General features: G+C 43.0%; 3 protein-coding genes across 7 annotated transcripts; 2 read left to right on the plus strand and 1 right to left on the minus strand.

Annotated features, from left to right (window-relative positions):
- Nucleotides 1-3,061: 3,061 nt before the first annotated feature.
- On the minus strand, nt 3,062-12,815 carry LOC6902734 (uncharacterized). 5 transcript variants are annotated; one of them, XR_004469187.1, is made up of 6 exons: nt 12,728-12,815; nt 4,529-4,664; nt 4,151-4,455; nt 3,865-4,035; nt 3,602-3,754; nt 3,063-3,535 (listed from the first exon to the last, which is right to left on the minus strand). XR_004469187.1 is itself a non-coding variant. In XM_033380037.1 (3 exons), the coding sequence occupies exons 2-3, from the start codon at nt 3,768-3,770 to the stop codon at nt 3,189-3,191; spliced, it is 516 nt and encodes a 171-aa protein (XP_033235928.1). In that variant the 5' UTR covers nt 3,771-4,035; nt 4,151-4,483; the 3' UTR covers nt 3,065-3,188. The 5 variants fall into 5 exon arrangements, 1 of the variants encoding a protein (XP_033235928.1); XR_004469186.1 differs by having other exon boundaries at nt 3,062-3,535; nt 3,602-4,035; XR_004469188.1 differs by lacking the exon at nt 3,865-4,035.
- On the plus strand, nt 12,324-14,731 carry LOC4816380 (uncharacterized). Its single transcript, XM_015181363.2, has 3 exons — nt 12,324-13,198; nt 13,278-14,107; nt 14,170-14,731. The coding sequence occupies exons 1-2, from the start codon at nt 12,713-12,715 to the stop codon at nt 13,653-13,655; spliced, it is 864 nt and encodes a 287-aa protein (XP_015036849.2). The 5' UTR covers nt 12,324-12,712; the 3' UTR covers nt 13,656-14,107; nt 14,170-14,731.
- Nucleotides 14,732-23,263: 8,532 nt separating this feature from the next.
- LOC4816593 (parkin coregulated gene protein homolog) lies at nt 23,264-24,736 on the plus strand. Its single transcript, XM_001356240.4, has 4 exons — nt 23,264-23,542; nt 23,718-23,788; nt 23,858-24,237; nt 24,322-24,736. Exons 1-4 carry the CDS (start codon nt 23,456-23,458, stop codon nt 24,576-24,578), a joined length of 795 nt encoding a protein of 264 aa, XP_001356276.2. The 5' UTR covers nt 23,264-23,455; the 3' UTR covers nt 24,579-24,736.
- Nucleotides 24,737-26,052: the final 1,316 nt, after the last annotated feature.

Consider the following 26,052-nt stretch of genomic DNA (forward strand, 5'->3'; position numbering starts at 1 on the left):
TTTGTAGCCAAATGCAAGACATCAATTTGCAGTGGCTACGCAGCGCCCGACGTCACGATCAGACTGATTTTCTGTCTCTCTCGCACGCACTCTTTGTCGTGTCGCTTAATATTAGCGGCCTCTGCCGGAGGAGAGCCATACTGACTAAGTATCGGGTACAATTGTAGAGTTGCGGTGTCCGCAGCAACTCACAACGTTCCCCCTCGTTTTTATTTTATTTTGCCCAAAACAAGGTTTAAACCAAAAAGTTCAACAACAAAACAGTCGCAATGTTGTCTTGTCAATATTGTTGGTATTTAAAAGACTTGTCAACCGGAGTAATTTGTATACCATATTTTGTTAATTTGATATAAAGATACTGTTTTAAAACGTAATTAATAAAAACGATTTTCTCAATATGATATGTTTTAGACGTATTCATGCATTAGTGTCCTGTATATCCTGATCCCGAAACTTATTCTTGGTCTCTTTAAGAGAAATACCTTTTAAACAGAGACTAGTTTATGCATTCATGAGAGTCTGGGATGACAAACATTTCCGCAAATCCATAATACCCTTTCCCCTAGGGTATGCAGAATGTTGTCCATGTTGCGGGACATGCTGCTCCTTTTCTCGATACATGATTCTGGCCCATATAATTGAATGTTTCCATGTTTCAACAGTATGCATGTATGAACATTTAGCTAAAGCAGCATGTTTGAAGAACATTTTGGACAATTTTCTTTGGCCGAAAGCAAAAATCGTTTTAAAACTGGTTCCGTTATGTACGATATATTTGAAACTGTGGAAAAGGGTACCCAAACACATGGAAAAATAAGTTTATATGGATATATTATGTGATGTACATATTAAAAGTAACTCCGAATGTCTCCAGCATTTGACTATTAAAATGGCTCAGCCTGAATGGTACTATCCTAGGACAATTTCTGCCGAACAACATTCTGAATCCTGAATCCACCCTTCTAATGGCATTACTGCACCGTCAAATGGCCCGTGTGACACCATCAGAAAGCTGTTACGCGCGGATCCCAGGCAAAACGCAGCTCTCCTCCCGCTCACCGACCGAGGGGCGCTGCCGCATGACGAGCGACGCGTTAACCGAACCGAACGCGAACATGCAGGAAAGATAGCTGCTAGACTAATATGAGACGAAAATTATAACTAAACATTTCTAGGCGAACTAAGCATGCATTCAAAATACAAATACCAGCACAATTACTAATTACGAGAAAGGTATGTGAGTATTAGTAATTGAATAAGAGGAAGGGAATTAGTGGTGGATACCCTAAACCTTTCATGCTAGGAATAATTCGATCAACTAAGTGGAAAAGACAACGGTGTATAGTTTCTAGGGAATCTAATATGAATCGTGAAGTTTGTGCAGATCAACAGATCAGGGCTAAGCAGGGCACTAAGCATTTTTCTACGCTTAACAAAGGATGGGAGGTTTACTAATAGCAGTCTACAAGAGTAAGATGGCAGTCTAACACCCGCAGAAAACTTTAGCTTGGCGTCTAATATAAGGCCAAGGTCATCTACCAGGGTAATTCTCTCAACAGAACCACCATATTGGTTATAGGGAGCCAACAAGGGGCTAGAACGATGAGATGCCATTATTTTGCATTTCGAGGCATTAAGGTGTAACACGTTTGCATAACACCATGACTGACAGTTATTGAGATCGGATTGAAAGCGAGAATGAAATGAAATGTCCTTATACTGGACACAGAGTTTAACATCATTCGCATACGTAAGTACTCGATAGTATGTTAATACCGAAGGCAAGTCATTAATAAAGAGTGTCAACAGTAAGGGGCCTAGATGGCAACAATCTTTACTGGTGAAGAGAGGGAGTTTTTGAAGAGGACTCTTTGAGACCTGGAACAAATTTAGCTGGGAAGCCATCTCAGGAGGTTGGGCGGAAACCCTAAAAGCTCAAGTTTATGCGCTAAAAGGGAATGGTTTACAGAGTCGAATGCTTTATTAAGGTCGGTGTAAAAGTCTTTATTAATTAAAGAGTTAAACTCTAACAAGTTCGTGGTTGTTGATCGCCGCCTTATAAATCCATGCTGAGTTGGAGATATCAGTGCCTTGCAGAGATGTTGCAGGTGTGGAGTCAAAATTTTCTCAAACATTTCATGTATGTCGGATTACTTTGATAAATCTCTATAATTTTTTGCGTCAGACTTGTTACCTTTTTTATGGACAGAAACGATTCCTTCCAGATCGGAGGAGCAAGAAGTATCAATGTATAGGATGAATAGTTTATGCAATTGGTAACTTGGGAAGGCTATCCGTAGTCGTGTTCCCGTAGGCGATACGGTTCGTGCATCGGTTTCCGAATCCGCGCCGGTGTTCCATTTAAATAAAATGACCTGAGTAAATTTTAAATTTGAATTCCGTCCGTCCGTGGTGCACCATTTGTTCCTGAATTTTTCCGCGGCCAACGCCGTAACATTACGGATCTTTTGCCTATGCTTCAGAGAACCATCATTGACAAAACAAATTCAATAGTATGGAAAGAATATTTTTATAAAATAAATATATATTATATATTATTAAATTTTTAAATAAACGTAATACATTTATTAATCATAATTAATTGATTAATATTAATTAATAATAATATATTACGTTACGTTTTATGTGGTATGGTGTGGTAAGTTATTTACATTACGGCTTTGCATTCAGCCCGTAAGGCTCGCGCGTACCGAACTGTAAGACTATATATATGTAAGAAGGAGTGGGCCAGCTGGCCTATTGAAGGGGCAGCGGGGAGCAGCAACAGCAGTAATAACAGCAGCAGAGGAACAGCTGATGAGCAGCAACAGCAGTAGTAACAGCAGCAGATCAACAGCGGACAGAGAAGAAGAGGAACAGAGCGAAGCAGTGAAAAGGAGAGAACAGCAGCATACGGACGCGACTCAAGCAGCAGCAGAAAATCAGCAGAAATAAGCCGTAACATTAAGAACTTTTGTAAGCACACATACCAGGCCATCGCGATAATAATACGAATAAACAATACTCTAAATAATATCTTACATATATTTATATATATATACATATGTATATATAAATATAATTTAATTGAATTCAGTTTATTTTTTTCGTCTCTTCCAGCAGAATTTCCTCTACAGTCTTGCGGGCCCACAATTTACGTCCAACCTTCTTAAATTGGCTGCAGCACATCATGATAGGCCGCATACATACATATATTCCAGCGGCACCTTCGTTTGACATGACAGTGCTAAAACACTGTTTATTTTTTTGGTATCGAAGGCTTCATTTATCCGAGTCATAGTTTCCGAGTCCTGCGCTACCATTGCTTTAGGCGCGGTGTAGTGTTGCGTCAAAATATGGGAGCCTAAATTGCTTGCCTTTGCGATCACTTTTTTACATAATTTGCACTGTACACCGATCGACTGTTCATTGTGGGACGGCATTACTGTAGTACTTTCCGCAATTGGACTGGTACTTTTGGCAGGAGTAGGATTAGCAGGGTCTGGCAGCTTCTCGATCTTTGTTATACACATGGCTTTAAAGAAGTGAGTAAATTATAAAATTATTACATAGAAGTTTTTTAACTTTTTTCTTTACTCACACGTGAGCGATTCCTCGTCCGTCTCCTGCTGCTCGTCGATCTCCGGCTCAGCAGCATCCACGACGGCCATGTCGTCGATCTCCGGCTCAGCAGCATCAGGCATCAGGACGGCCTTCGGCTCAGCCATGTACTCGGGTTCCTGAACGGCCTCGACTGGAATACAATACATTATGAGAAGATTATTTTATAAAGTTATTTTACTTAGTTTTACTACTTTCCTTCAGGAAAGAAATATAGAACTTCATCACATCGGCTGGACGAACCTCGTAAATGGTTTTTATTGTGCCAAATGTCACGCTCATTTTAGCTTTTCTTTGTAATATGCGGTTGCGTTTGGGTTTCCCATTCAGGTGGTCGCAATATGCCCCGAATAGATCGTGCATAAAGTTGCTGTCCAAACCGTCCACTCGGATTTTACCAAATTTCGCATACATCTTCAATTTTTGTTTTGGGTTAAATCAATAAACGGAGCATGTATGGTTGCTTTGTGAAAGTATCGATATTTTGTTGCGATACGATACGCCCTCCAAATATCAAATCTTACCTTACCTTTTCGATACAAAATTATCAAATATTGTACGAAATGGAGGTACAATCATTGGACCAGCTGAAGAAGGCGACCCCGATGTCGTCTCTTGGAGAGGAAAAGACAGAGATAGAGTCACTGGACCAGCTGATGGAGGGGCCCCGATCTCGTCCCTTGTAGAGGAAGAAGGAGAGATAAAAGCACTGGACCATTGGTCCATTTGATGCATCCAGTTGTAACGAACCTTAAGAAGGTTCGTCACAGCGCGCTGCATCGCTGCATCCCCTTTTTATATCTCTAGTTTCTCTTAAATATATCGTTACTTAGCCTTAAGAACAGAGAATGCATACGATAAATGTACCATCAATAAAGAGACAGCTTCCCCATATCGTTTCGCTTACCATTTCACGACAGTCAATCCCACGAGGAAAACACCGGGATCCAGCGAGCCGCCGGCATCGACGCGGCAGCGGCAGAAGAGAAACGCCGAGAACAGCGAGCCGCCGGCACCGACGCAGCAACGGCAGAGGAGAAGCGCTGAAAAGATAAGATAACAGCATCAACGCAGCAACGGGTACCGTTGAGAGGACCGCTGAGAACAGCAATCAAATCCAGCAACGACGCACCAGCAGCTACAGCGCAGCTACAGACGCCGAAAGAGAGGGGAAACAACGAAGCCAGCCTTCTGCCGCAGCGAGGATGACGACGCTAGCCGCCCACGCTGACGCTGGATCGGCAGAGCCAGCAGAACGCCGGCTGCATCCTGCATCGATACCACACTAACGGAGAGGGGATCCTGCATCGACGCTGCACTCACGGGGAAGAGGAGGCTTTCGACGAATACAAGCGTGGGAGTTCAGGGGTAAGCGAGTCTCTAGACGTATATACGGGCTGCTGAGCGGTGCGAGAGTTAGGGAACCAAGAAAGAATAAAGTGAAATGTAACGAATATAACGAAAACATAGACAGACCACCAACAATCTATACACTAGGGAACCTGGAAGCCCGGGTCTTCACCTTCTCTGCCCTTCCTCACGCCTCTTGCCCGAGTCTCCCTCTTTGGCTGCACCCACATGGTGATCCGTATTCGCTTCGGATGCCCGTCGGGGCCCCGCGTGATTCCCTCCAGTAGTTCGTAGCCCAACGGGATCCTGAGGCCGCTGTCCGGCGATTGCCTAGGCGTTCTCGGTGACACCTGTCGGCGTTCCCCCTGCATGATTCCCTCCAGTAGTTTGTGACCCCGCAGGGTCCCTAGGCCGCTATCCGACGATCGTCTAAGCGCTCCCGGTGACGCATGTTGGTGTCACCGCCTGATCCCAGTAGTTCCCAGGGTCCCGAAGGTGCTGTCCGGCGATTGCCTAAGTCCTCTCGGCGATACCAGAGATACCACCGATTTTCGCCCTTTGTGGAGGCGGAAGTGGGCGGGGCAAAGTTTTGAAATATTTTTGTAGCAGTGACATATCACAGAAGTCTGGATGCAAAACATCGTTGCTCTAGCTCTTATAGTCTTTGAGCACTAGGCGCTGAAGGGGACGGACAGACGGACAGACGGACGGACGGACAGACGGACAGACAGACATGGCTCAATCGACTCGGCTATTGATGCTGATCAAGATTATATATACTTTATGGGGTCGGAAACGATTCCTTCTGGACGTTACACACATCCACTTTCACCACAAATCTAATATACCCCAATACTCATTTTGAGTATCGGGTATAAAAAGAGCTTCCCTTGCGATCCTCAATGTAACAAAAAGTCATTCTTTGGGTCCAATTGGATCTCGAAAGAATGTCTGCCGCTTTTGAATTAGCGTTACAATTGTATTTAAAATGTAATCGAAAGTCTTCACCTGCATTCTAGCGTATTCGGCAAACTTTATTGGGAACCTTCTGGGCTGCTCACATATGGTGAAATTCTCCAAGAATCGGGCGATCTCGAAGAATCTCTCTGCGAATTTTCCTTTTCTTCATTTTCACATTTTTGCACAGCAACAATTTATGTTACCTTTAAAGAAAGAGAAAGAGTCGGGAAATGGCACTCTTAATCGTCGAAACACTTGGTTCGAACAACTAAGTAATATATTTATTGGATTTGCCCTCATTGCCAAAAAAAAAGTGATTGCCCCTACAAAATACTAAAAAGAGAAAACAGAATACTGAAGAGAAGAATCTTTGTGGCATTGGTTGATTTTTTTGTTTTTATATGAAAAAATATAAAGTGACTAAGATTTAAATAAAATAATGATAAACTATGTTAGATAAATATTTAGTTTACCCCATCCTATCGAAAAACGATTGAATTCGTTGTAAAATAACCACCAAAAACGAGCTTGAATACAGAGGATAACTAGAGACGCATACTTTAGTGACCGACTGTCTAAATACGAGAGCAACAGTATAACATCGAAAATGGTTTTATTGTTTTTGAAAAAAATAAAAAAAATACTCTCCAGGCAGATGAAAACCCATTTGATCCCTATGCCAGCTTCCGTGAACATGAGTTGACTCATGTGACACCTTGCTGTTAGACGGAACAAAAGTACTTCCAAAATATACCTTTATCTATATGGTCATTTACTCAGTTGTCACGATTTTTATTAGGTGCTTACTTTTCAGATCAAACATGTCAAATATTTTTCATTTACTTATTGTACCCAGAGGAACGCGGGAAGCTCGACAATTATCTCCAGACATGGGACATCAAACTCGACTACCGCACTCGTCACCAGTTCCGGGATGCCATGCCCGTTGCCAGACTCGTGGACAAGATACACAAGAATCTTGTGGATCTCAGCATATACCGAGCCTGCACCAGCGTGCCAATGATGCAGAAAAACTGGAAAATATTCAAAATTCACGTTTTGAATGGACTGAAGATAGGCCTAACCGCTGTGGATCAAAAACAGCTGGCACTGGGCACCGAGGGAGGAATTGATCAACTTCTCTTTTTTGTAATGTACAGCCAGAACGAACACCTTTGAATTGGGGTTCGTCCATTCGAAACAATAAACTACTAGTGGGAACTACTTGAATGAATTCGGCCATTTGTAGATACATCTATTTCACATTACAGGAGGCACTAAGTATTTTTGAGACTATTTGGTATAACACTAATTACTTTTACAAACTTTGATGCGGCAATAGCCGCTGCGGATTGCTCAAATGCTCCCACATCAGCATAGATTTTAATTGCAAAGCTTACTGTATCAGAAAATAGCTTTACAAATATGTGCGTTTGTGGCTTATTGATTTTCGTTCGGCGATTATTCCACGAACGTTGGGACCCACCTTGGTACACCTTTCATATAATCTATTAATAATTTTGTTCAATTTCTCCACCTTTTTTGTGTGGGAAAGTAAATGCAATTCCAAATATAAATTCACATTGAGACCTTCTCTCATCATAAACGAGACCGCTTTTGTTGCTACATGTGGATCAATACGGTCCTTAGCCGAAAGATCATCTCCTAGATCAGTGAGCCCACAAGCCTTCTCAAGATGGGGTCTTTTATTAAAAATTACACAATTACTGTCGATCTGATTCATGTTTTTGATCACTTTCGATAAATGTTTCAAATGGTCGTCTTTAAAATCCGGTACGAATCTTTTGAGTGGCAACCTTCAATATTATTCGCTATTCGCAGTGCCCACTGTACCAAATCATTGTTTTACCGCATAAGCTTACGTGCGACAGCTGCCGTTCTTTCGCCTCCCTACCCTTCTTCTTCGTTCCTGCAGATCTCCCCCGTGCCATCTATCTTTCGTTCTTAGCTTAGCTGTAACCCGAGCTGAACTAGCGCTCTCCTACTATCGCTCTATTTCGTTCTCTTACTTTCATTAGGTCCGCTTGCCCCTGATCAGACTTTCGCTCATCCGTGATGCCCGTGATCGTGCCGTGGGTCGGCTGTGAATTAAAAAGTCTAATTTCGGTTTTCAAAACGACAAAAATGACTAATATTATTATATTATTATTATTACATATTATTATAGTATTACAAAAAAATCGAACTATTTTTTTAGTTTACAAGGCGTTGAAACTTTTCGAACCAATGTACATACAATCTACAATGTACATATACATATATATGTATATTTTCTTCTTTCTCATCTTATTTCGTATTCTGTTTTCCTACTTTCTATATTTCTTCGCAATATTAATTTTTTTTCGTTTAATTTTTATACTTGTAGGCCCATAAAACTTAGTTTTTGAGTAAAAGTAATGGTTTTTGATCAATTTCCTTATATTCAATTCAATAAAATAATATAAAATATAAAAATAATTAATAATAATATTCCATACTGAATGTTTTAGCAATTATCTAAACATTCATTCGGTTAAAAAGAATATAAGTGAAACCAGAGTGTAACTGAACTTGAGTGAAATTTTGACCACTTTTGAGTAGAAGAAGATACTTTTTCAGTTCTGCCAGGTATATTGGCGGGAGTAAGGGCTCGCGCATACTGTAGCTGAAATCGGAGCTGAAAGCTGAAATCAGCTCAGCTTAGTTTGATCGATCAAGCATGTTTGTTTTTTCAGCAAGCTGATTGCTGATTTTGTTCAAGTGTATTGGTTCATAAGTGATCGAAAATGGGCAAAACATTGTTAAGCGAAATTACGGTGGGGAATAAGCGGGTTTATTAAAAATATTTGAATAATTGTTTTATTTCAATTGGGCAAAAAAGTTGTATTATTTATATTATTCATACGTCAATAATAAATATAATAATACAAATATTACAGTAAACGCTCGAAAGACATCATAATGTTTATTATTGTAAAAAATAAATAATAATTGAAAAATGTAATAATAATTCGTAAAATAAAAGTAATACGAATGGAACGGAACGGAAATGTGGTTAAAATACACGGAATTTATAAAAACGAGGGGGAACGTTGTGAGTTGCTGCGGACACCGCAACTCTACGGTTATACCCGATACTAAGTCAGTATGGCTCTCCTCCTGCAGACGCCGCGAATATTTAACGACACGACAAAGAGTGCGTGCGAGAGAGACAGAAAATCAGTCTGAGCGTGACGTCAGGCGCTGCGTAGCCAGTGCAAATTGATTTGTTCCTTTTGGCTATGAAAATGATCTGATCTGATCCAGATTCAGCAACCTGATAGATATGGTCATTATCTATGATTCTGCGTTTTTAGTTTTCTCAAATCTGCAATATTGTGGATGCAACAGATTTTCGTCCTTTGTGGGGGCGGATGGGGGTGGAGCGAAATTCTGAGATATACGTTTTATAGTGACATCTTAAAGGAGTGTGTGTACCAAATTTGGTTACTCTAGCCTTAATAGTCTCTGAGATTTGTGGTTGCCTCAGATTTTCGTCCTTTGCGGGGGCGGAAGGGGGTGTGGCGAAATTTGGACAGGAAACGGTCAAGGTCCGATATCACAGGAGTGTGGATACCAAATTTGGTTGCTCTGGCTTTTATAGGTTCTGAGATCCTTGAACTCATATTTTGCAATTGGCAAAACCGACCATGAAACCTGTGTGTTAGAGTGAGACAGAGCGAGAAAGAGTGAAATTGTTTTCGTGATTCTGGCTGTAATAATTATACGATCTGGTTCAGATTTTGCACTCTAGAAGATATAGTCATCTTCTACGATTCTGCGTTTTTAGTTTTCTCGTATCGTCAAAATTGTGGATGCCACAGATTTTCGCCCTTTGTGGGGGCGGAAGTGGGCGGGGCAAAGTTTTGAAATATTTTTGGAGCAGTGACATATCACAGAAGTCTGGATCCAAAACATCGTTGCTCTAGCTCTTATAGTCTTTGAGCATTAGGCGCTGAAGGGGACGGACAGACGGACGGACGGACAGACGGACAGACGGACAGACGGACAGACAGACATGGCTCAATCGACTCGGCTATTGATGCTGATCAAGAATATATATACTTTATGGGGTCGGAAACGATTCTTTCTGGACGTTACACACATCCACTTTTACCACAAATCTAATATACCCCAATACTCATTTTGAGTATCGGGTATAAAAAACGAAGAAAACTTCCGTCTGGCTACTTTACGTGCTGTGAAGTAATAATTAATTAACAATATAATAATAATAATTATAATGATATTTATTGATGCCACTTAAGGAGATAGACAAAGGGAGTCAGTGGCTTTCAGCAATCAGATCATATTGCTCTTATCTAGTCTGCTTTTGATCATCGTTTCTTCGGTGTGCTCTGTTCTCACGCATCAGTGTTTCAATCGCCTACACTCTCTCTTGAAAGCAAAAGCGGGCCTGCTGCGCTTCATTTAATATTCTGCATTTATGGCCTCGCGTTTTTCCATTTCCATTTCTGCGGCGGAACTGCCAAGACGCTCGTTCTTTTCTTAATTGCGTGCTAGTCTGTGACGAAAGTCATGAACGGAGATTATCGATCGCTCGTTCTCTTTCGTAGTGACCAGACGTGTTTCTGTTTTGCGCTCCGCTTCGTTTCCTTTTATTTTGCAGTTACAGCCGGCGTTTTTCAAAATAAACCTTTAGTAAAATCCCAATTAACGTACAATAAAAAAAATCTGTTCTTTAACGCGAGTGCATGCCTACTGTTTTCATAAAAACTTTGATATTTATTCTGTGCGTTGGTTATTCGTGTGTTTGTGTGTTGCTATCCGTAAGTAAGCTCACGCTAAGTTTTGCCCGCTCTTATACCGTAAACTTTGCTTTAGCTATCACTCTCATTATCCAAACCCAAACTTTAAACTCTTTAAACTTTTTGAGCAATAGCGCTCTCTGCTTAGTAGCTCTCGCTATAACCTCTCTCCTCCCTGCTCTCTTTTTACACTAATTCCGCTGTGAGCGTTGTCTGGCACATTGGTCTGACACTAATTTGTTTTAAAATTTTCGTTGCAAATTTTTAAATAAATAAATATTTAAAATGGAATTTGCTGTGGTCTGCGACAAAAAAAAAAACTTGTAAGAAGCAGATCAATGTGATCCAATGTGTTGTGAAGTATTTTTAACGGAGTGCCACTGGGAAGTCATCTGGGCGCGCTTCTGTTTGTTTTATTTGTGAATGACCTTCCTCAAGTTATAACATACTCTACTACTACACACGCCTTCAACTGGATCTAAATGAGCTACTATTGTGGTGTTCAGCTGGTGGTGTTCTTTTTCTGAACCTTTCCAAATGTAAACTTATGACATTTTAATGTTGCGCCCCACATTTTGTCTCTTACGTTCTAGGAAATCATCTCCTGGAGCGAGTTCAAATGACCTCGGAGTCCTCTTTGAATATAAGATGTTTATAAGATAACAAGACGTTCTTGTGTGTGGAGCCCGCAGTGTAAAGAGCAGCTGGTTGTTATTGGATCAGTTCAAAAGAAATGTGTATTTTTTGCACTTAATCTTAAACGTAACTTAAACTGGGACTTGGGTAGAATCCGCTTACCCATACCTTTTAGGCTTATATGTATATGCCACAACTATAACTCCTATTTGAACTTCTCTTCATTCCTTCTTTTGTAACTAAGTTTCATTATTAGCAGATATTTGTTAAATAAATAAATAAATACAATGGAAAGCTGATTTCGGCGAAATTCGACGAACTGATTCGCTTTACTTTGGTTTAAATTCGGAAGAATCAATCGGGTAAAAACAGATTGGCTAGAAAGTAAAGATGGCGCCATGAAACTGTTATACCCGCAGTAAATGTTTCTTCAAAATCTTGACTGAACATGTTTCTGCAGCATGCTGACAAAACATATTCGATAAAATGCTTAAAGTTTGATGACAATGTTTAAAGCAAAACACTCATGTTAAAACAGAATTAAAACATAAACTATTCTTTATGTTTAAAATATTTCTCAGCAAAATTTTGATTATTGTTGTACGCAACTTGTTGAAGCAACACATGCTGCTGAATGAATGTTGCCAACGGGATGGAACATGCTGACAATGTATTTGTGATAGCACATGTTTGTTCGTAAACAAATTGTTTGTTTATTTAGTTTGGATATTTTTTTGGACAATGTGTTAAAAAAATTGATTAAAGCAAAAAAATTCCAAACGTGCAAAAGTTTACACACGGACTTTTTTGAAAAAAATAAAATTTCGTAAGAAAACCGATCTCTTTGAATTGAAATTATTTTGTTTTTTTCTTTATCATTACATTAAAGAATCTATGCAAAAGAAAAAACAAGGATTGATTCATTTTTAAAGATTTTACAGGTTATAGATTTTACGCTTAAACTAAAAAAAGGCCTCGCCACCGTATATTGCATTGCGACAAAAGTTTGTGTTGGTTCTCCTTTGTGTTGTTTCAAAATATTATGATGTTCTTTTTAATCCAAAAATATCGATATTACTCTATCATTACTGTACTTATTCAAAAGTAAATAAGAGCAAGTACAGCTTTTTCATAGTGCCAATGTAGAAATGTATTTGCCATTAGCGTATATTGACTGCCAGCTTCCAACAATTATAAAAATATAATCCACTATTTTTGTATCAACTGTGTGTCCAACAGACTATATTATTAAATTAAAGTTTGATCGGTGCAAAAGCTAAAATTTCTGCAGCTAGTGATTTCTACGATTTGCACGGTATTGAGCATGAGATGCATAGATGTGTAGTACTCACAATTCTATCAGAAGAGATGTGGTAAGTGGAGGACAGACTAGCAGAGCCCTGTATCTGACTGAACCTGTACTCTGTGCGACAGTTCCGCGTATGTGGAGAGGCTCTGAGACGTCATTCAATTCTGATAGCATTCGTAGATTCTCTGACCTTGAACCAAATAGTTCGGTGAAGTCTTCTTATCAGCGAAGCCCGAATCTAAAACAGAGCAATCGTTTCATAACGCCTCTCCGAATGGGCTGGTCGCTGGCGATTGCGCTAGTGGATCAACATCAACCCATTCACAGTTTTACCGAAGCCACAATGCCAAAAGGCCAGAATGCACGGAAGAAAGAGAACCTGCTTCTTGGGATGCTCGGCTTCCTGGTACTCTTCTTGGATCAGTGGGGAGCAGTGGCTGGGATGCGATGCAAGGTGCCCTACGAGAAGGTGCAGGAGAAGTACTGCTACTTCATAGCCGACGAAGAGCCGCTGGTGAGTAGTGGTCCAGTTGTCCGTCTAGGGACTTCGATATGATTTGTCGAATATCAGCCTCTTTTCGCGGGATCTGCAGCACACCTCGTTCCACAACTTCTGCTACCAGGACAAAAAGACTTCGCGCGTCTGCCTAGACAGCGACGAAGAGATGCGAATCCTGGCGCGGCACCTCTACGAGATCGGCTTCCAGAACGGCACCCAGTTCTGGAGCGCCGGCCACCGCTGGCCCGGCGACATGCGCTTCTACTGGAACTATTTCGGCCGCGCCCGGGCTCTTAACTACTCGAACTGGGCTCCGGAAGAGCCCACTCCCCTCATGGGCCGTAACTGTCTGATTCTCACGCTACGGGCCGGAGAGCTGTTCATGAGCAGTGAGTCGTGCTACACCCGAGCCGTCGATATCTGCGAGCAGACGCTCAACACCGAAAGCGGGTCGCGAACGGTTATTCACTAATAGAAGACAGGCGTGGCAGTATCAGTCTTTCCAAATTCTCTTGCTTCCATTTTTAAAAGGTCTGTGCAACTACATGAAATCGATGAAATAAGTATTGTTTCAAATAACAGTTAGGCTCGAGGCATCAGATATTGCAAAATATTAAAGATCTTATTGCATACTTTCGTGTACGAGTCTCACTGGGAAAATGCTATCGCTGGAGTAAAAGAGAGAGGTAGAGTAGACCACTAACAAATCGAGAGGGAACGTTGTGAAGTGGGGTTCGTTGACGCCTTGAGAGAGTGAAATCAAATCAGTTGCTCACACGCTGTGGCAAGTGAACCGACAGTCGGATGACTTAAAAAATGAGAATATTTTCAATTTTATGCCTTTGCCTGTTGGCGGTTTGGCAGAGTGAGGCCACGTTCGATCTGGTCGGCAAAGGGCTCTACTATATAGGCAATGAAGATGGCGTAAGTGGAATATAGGAAAGGGAATTCAAAGGCTTCACCTAAAATCGTTTCAATCGTTTCAGACTTTAAGAAACTGTGACTGGTTTCATTCGAGAAGAGACTGCTGGAAGCACAACAGCCAGCTAGTGTCCGTGGAAACGATCGAGGAGTTAAAGGCGCTCGAGGACTACGCGCTGTCCAAGGGCTTCGCCGATGGCAGCACCTTTGCCACGTCAGGCCACAGCTTCGACAGTGAAATACCCTACTCCTGGGAGGGCGTCAAGCAGCCGCTGACCTTCACCCGCTGGATGCCCGGTACGGAAAAGCCGCTGTCCAAAAGCTATCTCAGTCTGGTGCTGTCCAACTCGACATTGTATATGAGGAGATCTTTCGGGTACGACAACTACTATATCTGCGAGTATCAGCCAGCGCTTCTGCGTCTTTGGCTATCAATGAGCACTACGAACTGGATGGTACTGGCAGGTTCAGTGCTCATTTCCATTCGCTGCATGATATTTTTGTGCAGTCGAAAGACAAGAGCGAAGGCAAAAGTATCTGACAAAGAAAAGCTCATGTCAACAGCAGATTCAGTATGACGCACAATGTACATTCATAAATGTTCATAAATAAAGCAGAAAAAACCAATTTTCTTTTTCTTTATTTGATGGTTGCCATGTTCGTAATAGGTTTTAAATAATACAAATACATTGTTTAATCAAAAAAAAAAACGAGGGGGAACGTTGTGAGTTGCTGCGGACACCGCAACTCTACAGTTATACCCGATACTAAGGCTCTCCTCCGGCAGACGCCGCTAATATTAAATGACACGACAAAGAGTGCGAGAGAGACAGAAAATCAGTCTGAGCGTGACGTCGCGCGCTGCGTAGCCACTTCAAAATGATTTCTTGCTTTTGGCTACAAAAATTATCCGATCTGATCCAGATTCAGCAAACTAATAGATATGGTCGTTATCTATGATTCTGCGTTTTTAGTTTAGATTGATATTTCCTGCAGATTAGGGCTATCGTTTAAATTGAAAGCGAGGGCTGATATGAGACGCCGTCATACCCGATGCTCAATCAGTTGAATACTAATAGTAGTAAATTTCCGAAAAAGGGACTTCCCCATACATTCAAGAAAGTCCCCTTCAGCGCCTAATGGTCAAAGACTATAAGAGCTAGAGCAACGATGTTTTGAGCCACACTTCTGTGATATGTCACTACTACAAAAATATTTCAAAACTTTGCCCCGCCCACTTCCGCCCCCACAAAGGGCGAAAATCTGTGGCATCCACAATTTTAAAGATACGAGAAAACCATAAACGCAGAATCGTAGAGAATGACCATATCTTGTAGACTGCAGAATCTGATTGAATCGTATTATTATTATAGCCAGCATCAAGAAAACAATTTCATTTTTTCTCGCCCTGTCTCTCTCTAACACACACGTAGCATAGGCGGCTTTGCTTAGAGTAAAACATTAGCGCCTAGATCTCAGAGACTATAAAAGCTAGAGCAACCAAATTTGGTATCCACACTCCTAATATATCGGACCGAGACGAGTTTGTTTCAAAATTTCGCCACACCCCCTTCCGCCCCCGTAAAGGATGAAAACCTGGGGATATTCATAAATCTCAGAGACTATTAAGGCTAGAGTAACCAAATTTGGTATCCGCACTTCTGTTAGATCTCACTATAAAACGTATATCTCAAAATTTCGCCCCACCCCCTTCCGCCCGCACAAAGGACGAAAATCTGTTGCATCCACAATATTGCAGATTCGAGTATGATTCGCAGAATCATAGAGAATGACCATATCTATCCGGTTGCTGAATCTGGATCAGATCGGATCATTTTTGAAGCCAAAACCAAGAAATCAATTTGCAGTGGCTACGCAGCGCCCGACGTCTCGCTCAGACGGATTTTCTGTCTCTCTCGCACTCTTTATCGTGTCATTTAATATTAGCGGCGTCTGCCGGAGGAGAGCCTTAGTATCGGGTATAACTGTAGAGTTGCGGTGTCCGCAGCAACTCACAACGTTCCCCCTCGTTTAGTTTTAAATGTTTGATTAAAATTGAAATGTAACATAGTTTATTTGTGTCGAAATCTGTGGTGCTTAGTGATCTGTGCGTGAACAGTGAGCAAGTGAGCAACTGAGCAATCTAAGTGAGCAATGAGCAACTGAGCAATCTAGGTGAACAAGTGAACATGTTCCCCAAAATGAGCAATGTTTATCTCGTTTTAAGCAAAGTACTCGTATGGTATGTGCTATAGAGCTCGTCGCTATAATATAAAGTTCAGTATAAAAAAGCTCGTATATTGTTGACTGGTTATTGAGTAATAACAACTAATTACGATAACCAACTGTTGGATATCTTTGCTCCGAGTCCTACTGAAGTACCTCATCATTGCAAATTTATCGACGATCAACTTAGAAGAGCTGTATATAGGTGGTTCTATTAAGTTTATACATTGGTTATAATGTAAATATGTACACATATTATATATATTATATTATATATTTTGTTATCGCTACGCATTGCAACTATCAGTAGATTGTGGATGCACTCGTCAATAACATTTACTTACAGCCAGAACAAAGAATGTTTTTATATGACTATACTCAGCGAAATTCGCCCATATAATATTCTACATAAATGATTGGATCATTGTTGGGAAAGGGTATAGAAACATTGCAATATTAAAACTATTTATATTCGTTTCTTTTCAACCGTTTTCCATAAATACCGCAAAGCGAATGAAGATAAGTTTTTAGCAAGAAATAATCAAATTCACTCTGCACTCAAGCTTGGATGGTGCCGTTGAAAAGTATACGATTGCTAAAGCACAGGAAATAACAAAAATAATTTAATTGATAGCCGAGTCAACAGCTGAGACCATATAACCAAGTCCATAGTCCCTACATTCGAAGATCTCAAACGATGGATCTGTAAGGGTATGCAAGAAGTTGACACAGAATCTGGACTTTCCTTCTGTTGAGCTGCTGAGTTACTCAGCAGAGTATTTTTGCGATCTATATCTGTATATATTAAAAGTCGATGACTGATCGGTCTAATACGGTTTATACTGAGTGATGGCATATGTATGTATACTGCGATACAGAGTCGGAAGGGATAGCGAAAACTATGACGAGAGCACAACGAGTCTGTTTGATCATTAGCTCGATTCAAAACGGTGTCGGATTTAAGAGCTATTCCCAATAAACGTGAAAGAAGTGAAAGAGTGCTAGGTCCAGACTAAATTTCACTAAAATGTGGTATAGTGGGCAGTGCAAAAATTAAACAATAATAGGGATTTGCTTTACTGCTTCACCACTGGCTACAATCTATGGATCGTTGCTAACATCGAGGTGCGTAACTCAACACCTTCATTATTTATTCGATTAATAGCTGATACATAAGGACTGTTGTTTATTCCAAATATTGCCGATGAAACTACATCCTCCAAGTGTCGAATAGTTTTGAGACGCACTGTACTCCACTATTCTTAGTGCTCCAACACCTGTTCGACCAGCACGCTCTTTCCTTTGGAGAAACTTTTGTCGGTTGGACAGAATTTGTGCTATAATCAAACAAGAACTTAATTCAATAATTCAATGTTTCTCACTCTTTGCCTCCGGGCCCCTCCCTCTCCTTGTGGCTATCTCCGCTCTCTATACTTCCTGATTTCTCTGTCGCACGCCTGCAGTGCTGGAAGTGTCTGCCGTTCTGGCTTGTAATACAAATAAATTTCGACTAAACGCTTTTAAACAGTCACAGACAATGCGTCGTCGTGTCGTCTGGGAGCTCCAGGAGGCCCGGAGAGGCAAGGCCGTCCCGCCCCAAACCGGAAGTGACGACAACACGACCGGCAATGGAGCCCATTCCGCCCACGATGGCTGCGGCAATTAACTCAAATTGATAATGACAACGAAAAGCTGTAGGCAACCTCTCCAGGAGCGGGTGATGGTGGTGCTTGTGGGGGTGCTGGTCCTGGGAGAAATCGTTGACGTGATTTCATTTTGAGTGCATGCAAAATGGCGACACATTTCGACACGTCCTTTGACAACGCCCTTTGGCATAATTAAAACGAAATAATTTTCGACAAGTTTGGTTTGCCTTTTTTTTCGTTCTCTGTATCCTTCTCCCGGCGGTAGCCTGGCCCTGGCCCTGGGCCTGGCTTACTCATCGACTCGGGGCACGTAGATTGAGTCTGTCATGTGGAGAGCGAAACTTGCTCCTCCGGAAGCTCTCTGGTTCCGGCTCTGCTATTGCTATCAGCGTTCATGTTGGAATTTTTATTTAATTTGCTTTTGCTGTCGTGGGGCTTTAGCTTCTTTTTCTTCCGAGCTCCTGTTTTGTTGTCTTCACAGTTTACTGCATTGTTTGAAATTAATTTCAGTTGTCGTACATTGAACCATCACAAGGGTCTTCTCGAACCCCGAGCCGTACTTCTCTTTTGTCAAACGATGTGTGCGTGCCGTTGTCAATGCCGCTTAGCACTGCATACATATGTATGTATGTCTGAAGAGACAAAAGGACAAAAGGACTAAAGGGAGGTGCTTTCGATCTGAGAGAGTTGGCAAGTCAAACGCTGTTGAGGAAGCACAAATTCTGGCTTGGAGCTCCAATCGCTTGGCAATCAACGCGCTAATCATTTTGGCAGCCGACAGTGCACTTCCCGAACTGGCTAACTGACGGACTGAGTGACATTCCGGGATGCCAACAACTCGTCGTCCGGTCCCAGGCTGGGGCTGGGGCTAGGGCCTGTGGCAGTTCTGCCTACTGCACTTTTCTCCATTTTTACACCCAGCCACCGGCGAAGGCAGTTTGGGCCAACTGACAGCAACAGCTAACTTATGTGGCCAGAGCTCGTTTCAGAGCTAGGGATGGCAAAGAAGACGCCGATATTCAGCAGGATACGATGGACAGGATTTCTGTGAACAGACCAGGACCACGAACACATACATATATGAAAATTGTATCCAGTCAAGAGAGTTTTCAAGAAAATGCACTGTTTCCAACGATCAATGTCGTTTCCACTCCATATCAGTTTTTTTTACAGATAATACACGAATTTTCATTCGTACTTCTTTACTTGAAGACACTTTAGAGAGCCGCTGATCGCCATGTCTCAGGAACAACCACAATCTTAATTGAGGATAGTTTTAACATGTTTATTGATGTAGACTTTGTGAGCGACATCGGTATCTGATGAATTTTAAAATGGATGCTTCATCACGGATCCCCATCATCCCTGGACAGAGCTCGTGCCGGGTTGCATCCATCTGCGCCTCTCGCGCATTAATCACTGACAATAATGAACTTCCTGGAACTGCTGTTGTCATTAGCGCAATGTTGCAGAATTTATCGTGTGACTTATGAGAGAAACGACGTGGAACCCAGCCTGGTCCAGGCCCGGCCATCGTTCGTTCTGGCCCAGTCTAGAGTCTAGACTGACTGACCGCTCTCTCTGGTCGTAAGTATTTGCAGGCTGGGGCTGTTTTCATGTTAGCTTTTCTTATTTTTTGTGATTTTTATCGCTTCGATTTACGACTCATGAAAATGTTAGAGGAGATACTTTTATATGTCGCCGCCATTCGCCATCCGCCATCCGCCATCCCCCATCAGCCATCCCCCATCAGCCATCCGCCATTCACATGGGATAGATATGCTGCTCCGCTCCTCAATAGTCGCCTCTCTTGCGGCCATTTAATGCTCGACTGCTCCTGCAAGCCAGTTGGCAGGGCTGTAGCTGTATGTCTCAATGTTGTTGATTTTATGGGGTTTTAGCGATGCAGAAATTATTCGTACGCTGCCGGCGGCGCATTTGTACCAAATAAACATAGTGAAAGCCATTATAAATGGTGAAAGAAGCTTGAACTTTGAATGGATGCCCGAGGAGTGACCCTTAGGTTGGATGGCGTATTGGCCTCTATCGTCCCAGCTCCACTATCACTGTATTCTCAGTACAATACATCTTTGACTTTGAGCTGTATATGATTATAATTACAATTGCAATTAGCAACAAATCTCTATCTAAAGTAGCATCTAAGTCATGTTAAAGCCCATGCATATGGGATCTATGAATGTGATAAGCTTAGAAAAACTAAATAATGGAAATATAACCAGCTATGCCAGTCCCCAAGCCCTTTAGCTGAGCCCCCCAGAGGGCTGATCACATCTGAATACAATTTGTTATTCCCTGCACACGAGTTAGTTAGTTAGCAGCAATTTCCCTACCAACATCCTGCATTTGACAGTTATTAGATTAACACCTATCTGCCATAGGGCGGCCAGGGAAAGGACTCTGCTCCTCTCTCTTCAGCGTGGGACAGACAACGGATACTCGATTACTCTCTCTCAGGCTGGGCCAGGCCTGGGCCTGGGCTTGGGCACAGGCGACGTTGCACGAAATTGGACAAACAATAAAGCGCTCAAAATGTATGCGAACATAAAATCTCGGCCCTACTCCTACCCGGGGTCCGGTCCGGGGTCCATCCATCCCATGAGTCGATGGCCGATGAGGAGGAGCAGGTCGAAACAAAAGGCAACTCTGTCGGCCATGTTCAATGATAAAGACCAAAATGGGAGCTCCTGCATGGGATGTCAATTTCAGACAAACAACCCAACGAAGGCGCATCTACATACATATATACATATACATGTATGTATGTATGCACATTGTACATATTGATAGATGACCAGGATATTGATATATACAATATATGTATATTTATATGTATATGTATATGTGTATGGCTTATATGGCATTCAAGATGGTGGGCCCTGTTCCCGACTGTCGACTGCCGACTGTCCATTTTGAGCAGCACATAAAAAGCTGTTGCCGGTCGGAGTGACTCTGGATGTGGGAGTGAATTTCAGTTGAAAGCTGTCAGTGGCTGTTTAGATTTACGTGCCGCACTGCAGCCATGTCAGATGAATGGACAACACCCACAGACCAGCTGCCCCCAGTCCTGATCCCAGGACCCATTCATACTCATACTCATACCCATACCCGTCCGAACCCCCATCCCACAATTGCACTTTGTAACAATGCAAAAACACACAGACCCGGCCACAGACACACACGCACACACACTCACACACACACACACACACAATCGCCCTGATGGCAGACGCCCGTTGTCATCGCTCTGACTTTTTGTTAATGAAAGTGTCAGCTAGACAAACGCACTCAAACCATCCACTCACCTCACATCACATCACATCACCCCACCTCACCTCACCTCACCTCACCTTACCTAACCCATGGAACCCTCCCCAGACCCATTATCCTGGCATGGCAAGCCTTTGTGTCGGCTTTCGGCCTATTTTGAGCTGGTGTTCTATAGGCCTTCCATTTCGGGCCAATAAATTATGATCTGGCTGATTTGCGCTGTGGCCATTGTAAGCGCTCGGAGCCCCTGTGATATTGTTGTCTGGTTTGTTCAGGGAACATTTCATTTTCCCATTTTGCCCGAGCGCCTAATGGAGAAAATTGTATAATTATTTTCTACATGACATAATGCCAACTATTGGCCGATCTAAAGTTTGTCTTTAAAATTTTCCATGCTACCAAACACTGCCAATGGATCCTAAAAGTATGCACCCAATAGCACGTTTTTCTAGCATTGCATTGCGCCTAATTATGCTGGAATGGCAGGTATTAAAAGAGCCAAACGACAGGAGTTTTGCCCATGCTGGCTATAATAATTTTAACAATGATCCTACTCGGAGAGAAGACGTGGCCCTATTGTATCGACTATTGGTGCCGATCAAGAATATGTATGAGTATGCATACTTTACGGAGCTTCCCTCTGGCTGGTACTTAAATTTATACGAATGTTTTGCATTCGTGAAAATTCATGTTTATTCGTATTATATGAAGCTCTCTTTTCAGTTAAAAACTAAAAATTAAAATAAATGGTATTATTGCCTTTCTATCTATTACTCTCACTAGATTTCTAACCGGCAATCAGTCCACTTTGTTTCATATTTGGCTATTCAATAAATATTTTCTGGCTTGTGAGAGCATTTTCCAGGGTAATATTATCCGAAAAGCTTTTCAGCAATTAGCGAGGGAGTTGGCAGCTCTTGACTCTTCCAGTCCTTATGCTCCATAATGGTAAATGCTCCCAACTCAATTTACATGCCAGAAAGCTCAAGAAGCTACATAAAAATTGAAATGGAAATGTGGAAAGGGGGAAATGGGGAAATGGATAGGGAGGTAACAAGTCTTGACTTAGGCCAGGGCACATTATTAAAACGCGGATAAGTCGCGACGTGCAACGATGTGTTGAATGAAAGTGAAAAGCTGTGCGTGGGCAATTAGAGAGCGAAGGAGGGGGAAAAGCCGGAAAAGTCGAGGCTGAAAACTAAGTCGGATAAGGGCGGAGAGATGTAATTCGCATGCTGGATTTTAATTAATTCAGAGCACACGAAACAGAGCCGAGATGGAGGTACTGATAGCACCTCAACCCCAACCCCAGCCCCAACCCCACTCCGCCTTACCTGTTCCAAGTAGGTTAATGCTGTGATGGGTGATGCAGAGATGGAGAGATAGAGAGGCGGTGTCTGGGTCTGAGGGCTAGGGATACGATCCCCACCAGACGCCTTAATTGACGGGCGTTACAAAATATTTACCGGTACGCGTACACTTACCGCTGGCCCACCGCTGACAGGGAAATGGAAAAGATGATAAAGTGCGCAAATGTTTGCACTTTCCCTTTATGACTCTTTAGAGACGCGAACAGTTTTGGGTGTGATGTCGGTGTGTGTGGGTGCGGGTGTGGGGGAATCCCCATCCCAAGTGCCCGCACAGCCCCCAACGCATTATTCTGCCCAAATTGTTTGGTTTAGAGCAGGGAATGGGTATAGGTCTGGGGATGCGGATGCGGATTCGGATGCGAGTGGTGATGGAGGTATGGGTCGCACCCTCGGCGTGTCGACGTCTTGATAAGAAGGTGTCGCTACATAAATATTTTCATATTTATACGAATAATTTATTTACATTTTCCGGCATGTGTGTCTGCTGCTTGAGGGTGCCCTGAATTTCGGCCCTGTTTGGGGATGTGGATGTGTGCTTCGGGGCCCCAGAGCCGTACCGAGGCAATCCTCCACTCCACTGTCAACCCCAATTTCGATATTCGACTAGTTCGAGCCAGGCTCACTGGCATTCGTATCTAGTAGCCCATTCATATCACATCTTGGCTGTACATTTCCAATATCAAATCTAAAAAACCCCAGTCCGAAAATAGTCTTCCAATAATTCAAATCTGAATTTCAGCTCCAAAAGTGTCCAGATTTTTATACTTTTCTACAAAAAAATCAGATATTTCTATATTTTCTGCTGTTCAGAAGAAAGTGAAATGTGCTCGAATACTCAGGAACGTGCAACGCGTGCCCACGAGCCGGGGCGAGTGTGCCGAGAGTTCCTCTACTTGCGATCGAAGCGGGTGAGTATACTGCATTAGAATTGGTTTGAACCGCTAATCCCACACAAGAAGAGCTCAGAGAAGATGTTCGCACCGCAATATCCTTTTTAGGGAATTCTATTTCTATAAAGTGGGGCCGAACCGGTCTCTTACGTTCCCAGCATTCCCAGATTGATTTCATTTTCTCTTCGAACAGCCCAATCGCGTGGTTCCCGCCTTCACCTATCAGGCTCTGCAGAAGAACACTGTGGTAAAGCCTCCTCCAAAGTGAGTACGAATACACAGCTGAAAGGGAAGTGGGACTATAGAACTCGATCCTTCGACTGCACCACTTAGGATCGACATTTTCAAGCGACGACCCGTGAAGGAGACAGTTTTTAAGATCTATTTCAGTCGCGGGGACATCCCGTGCGTCCTGGCCGGTCGCAGCAGCAAGCAGGACCCCACCAAAGATCGCTCTGTGCGCTGGACCTGCGTGCCAGAGGAGCTAGACTACTGCTACTATCTGCCGATCTTCGTAGACGGGCTGGCGGACATGAACAGCGACACGCGGCTGCTGGCCATCAACGGAGCCATCGACCTGATCATTCGGTCGCCCAAGAAGGTACTGCCCGTGCTGCCAAAACTGATTCTGCCGCTGAAACGGGCCTTCCAGACCCGCGACAAGCGCATCATCATCTCCGCCCTTCAGGTGGTCCAGCTAATGGTGCGACTGGGTAAGATCTGCTGGTAAACCAATTAAAAAAGATCTATAGCCCTTTTTGGTCCTTGGTCCTTGGTCCTTGCTCCTTGCTCCCTAGGTCCCTGTGTTGGAGAGGCCTTGGTGCCGTTCTATCGCCAGCTGCTGGCCGTGTGCAACATTTACAAGAACATCAACGTGAATCTGGGCGCGGGCATCGACCCGGACCGCAGCAAGCGCATTGGCGATGTCATCGAGGACACCCTGAAGCTGCTCGAGTACTGCGGCGGTCCGAACGCCTTTATCAACATCAAGTACATGGTGCCGACCTACGAGAGCAGCGTCTTTCCCCGCTGCGAGATGCCGGCGCCATCGTAATCAATTCGACATCTCGATCTAATCAAGTTTTGGTTTCGATTTTAGTTTATTAAGTTTCGTTTTTCGGCAGGGAATTACTAAAACAAAATCCAACGAAATTGTTAATTTTGTGAATTTTAAAATCAGAGTACATTAAATCCATAGTTACATGCATTCAATAAGCTGAATCCATGAGCTGAGAGGGCTGGGACTAGTCCCAGACTTTCCCGGAAACCCTGTTCTGTACACTCATTTCCATAAGATCTGTGAGGTCTTTCGGGATACATAGATCTCGACTGGGACGGGACTCCTTGCCTGACAGAGTATTCGTGTTCCGCTCCACTTACCCCGAACAAGTTTCCGCCCCTCCACCAGGAAAGCCGCCATCTGTTAGACAGTCAAGTGATAAATGCCTAATTAATTTTTAATTTTCAGAAAACAAAGGGCAGACGCTGCAATGGATTCCAGTAGGAGTGTGAGTACATGCTTATTTTTTGTAGCCAATTGAAGGAACGTGCCATAAATAAAAAGCTCATTACCATAAATCATAAAGTGGAAATTGTTCAATGCACTGCGGCACTTTTAATGGAATATCCATGTAGAGTGTTGACTGTCTGGCAGATACATTTGTCTAACGGGAGGGTGTTCTGGCCTCCGTCTGCCAGCGTTCGAGCCTGCCTGCGTGGCTGTGTCTGTGTCTGCCACCGTGTCTGCCTTCCGTTATCCTGTGCCCTGGTCCCCAGAACCTTATCTCTGGCCAAAATCAAGCAAAGGGCCACACACTTTTGACTTTTGAGTACTCTCCCACTCTCCACCATCTGAAAATCGAAGGATGGGTACACTCCAAATTTAATTTACCTAAATTGCTTGGGGTGGATGTGGTTTAGGCATGGCTATTGCTATTGCTGTTGCTCTCCCATCTCTCCCATCTCGCAGCTCCTGGCTATTGCCATTTGGAAATTGCTCATTGCGCTTTTCAGCGTAATTAAGGACGACCCTCCATAATTTTTGAAAAACAAATCTTGTTATCAACGCGCACCAACACGAAACAGTCGTCCGGAGTCCGTTCTCTGTTCTGCTCCTTGCGGATAGTGGGATGGATGGTCACTCTGGTCACACTGGGCTGCGACCTCTCCCTGGACCCCCCCTCCAGACTGGTTGTTCGGCTGCTTGGTTGCTGGGTTGGTCGGTGGGTCGGTGGGTAGATTGTGGTGCGTAGATAAAAACCTGCCAAGTGTTGCAACTCAATTTGCCCCACACCCGGACCAAACCAGCCACCCCTCTGGGCTGCTGGCTTCGCGTCGTGTCGCGTCGCGTAGCGTCGTTCCAGCACACAAGTTCTTAATTCACTTTTTGGTAGCGTGTTTTTCCCCGCTGCCGATTTTATTTCGTTTTTTTTAATCTCCTGTTGACGGTAAATCAAACAGTCCCCCTGGGTGCAGCGTCACTTGACGACCCTCCTGTTTGCTAAATTGCATTTGCTTGCTTCGAGTTT

Source organism: Drosophila pseudoobscura, chromosome 4 (genome assembly GCF_009870125.1).
Source record: "Drosophila pseudoobscura strain MV-25-SWS-2005 chromosome 4, UCI_Dpse_MV25, whole genome shotgun sequence".
NCBI classification, from domain to species: Eukaryota; Metazoa; Arthropoda; class Insecta; order Diptera; family Drosophilidae; genus Drosophila; species Drosophila pseudoobscura.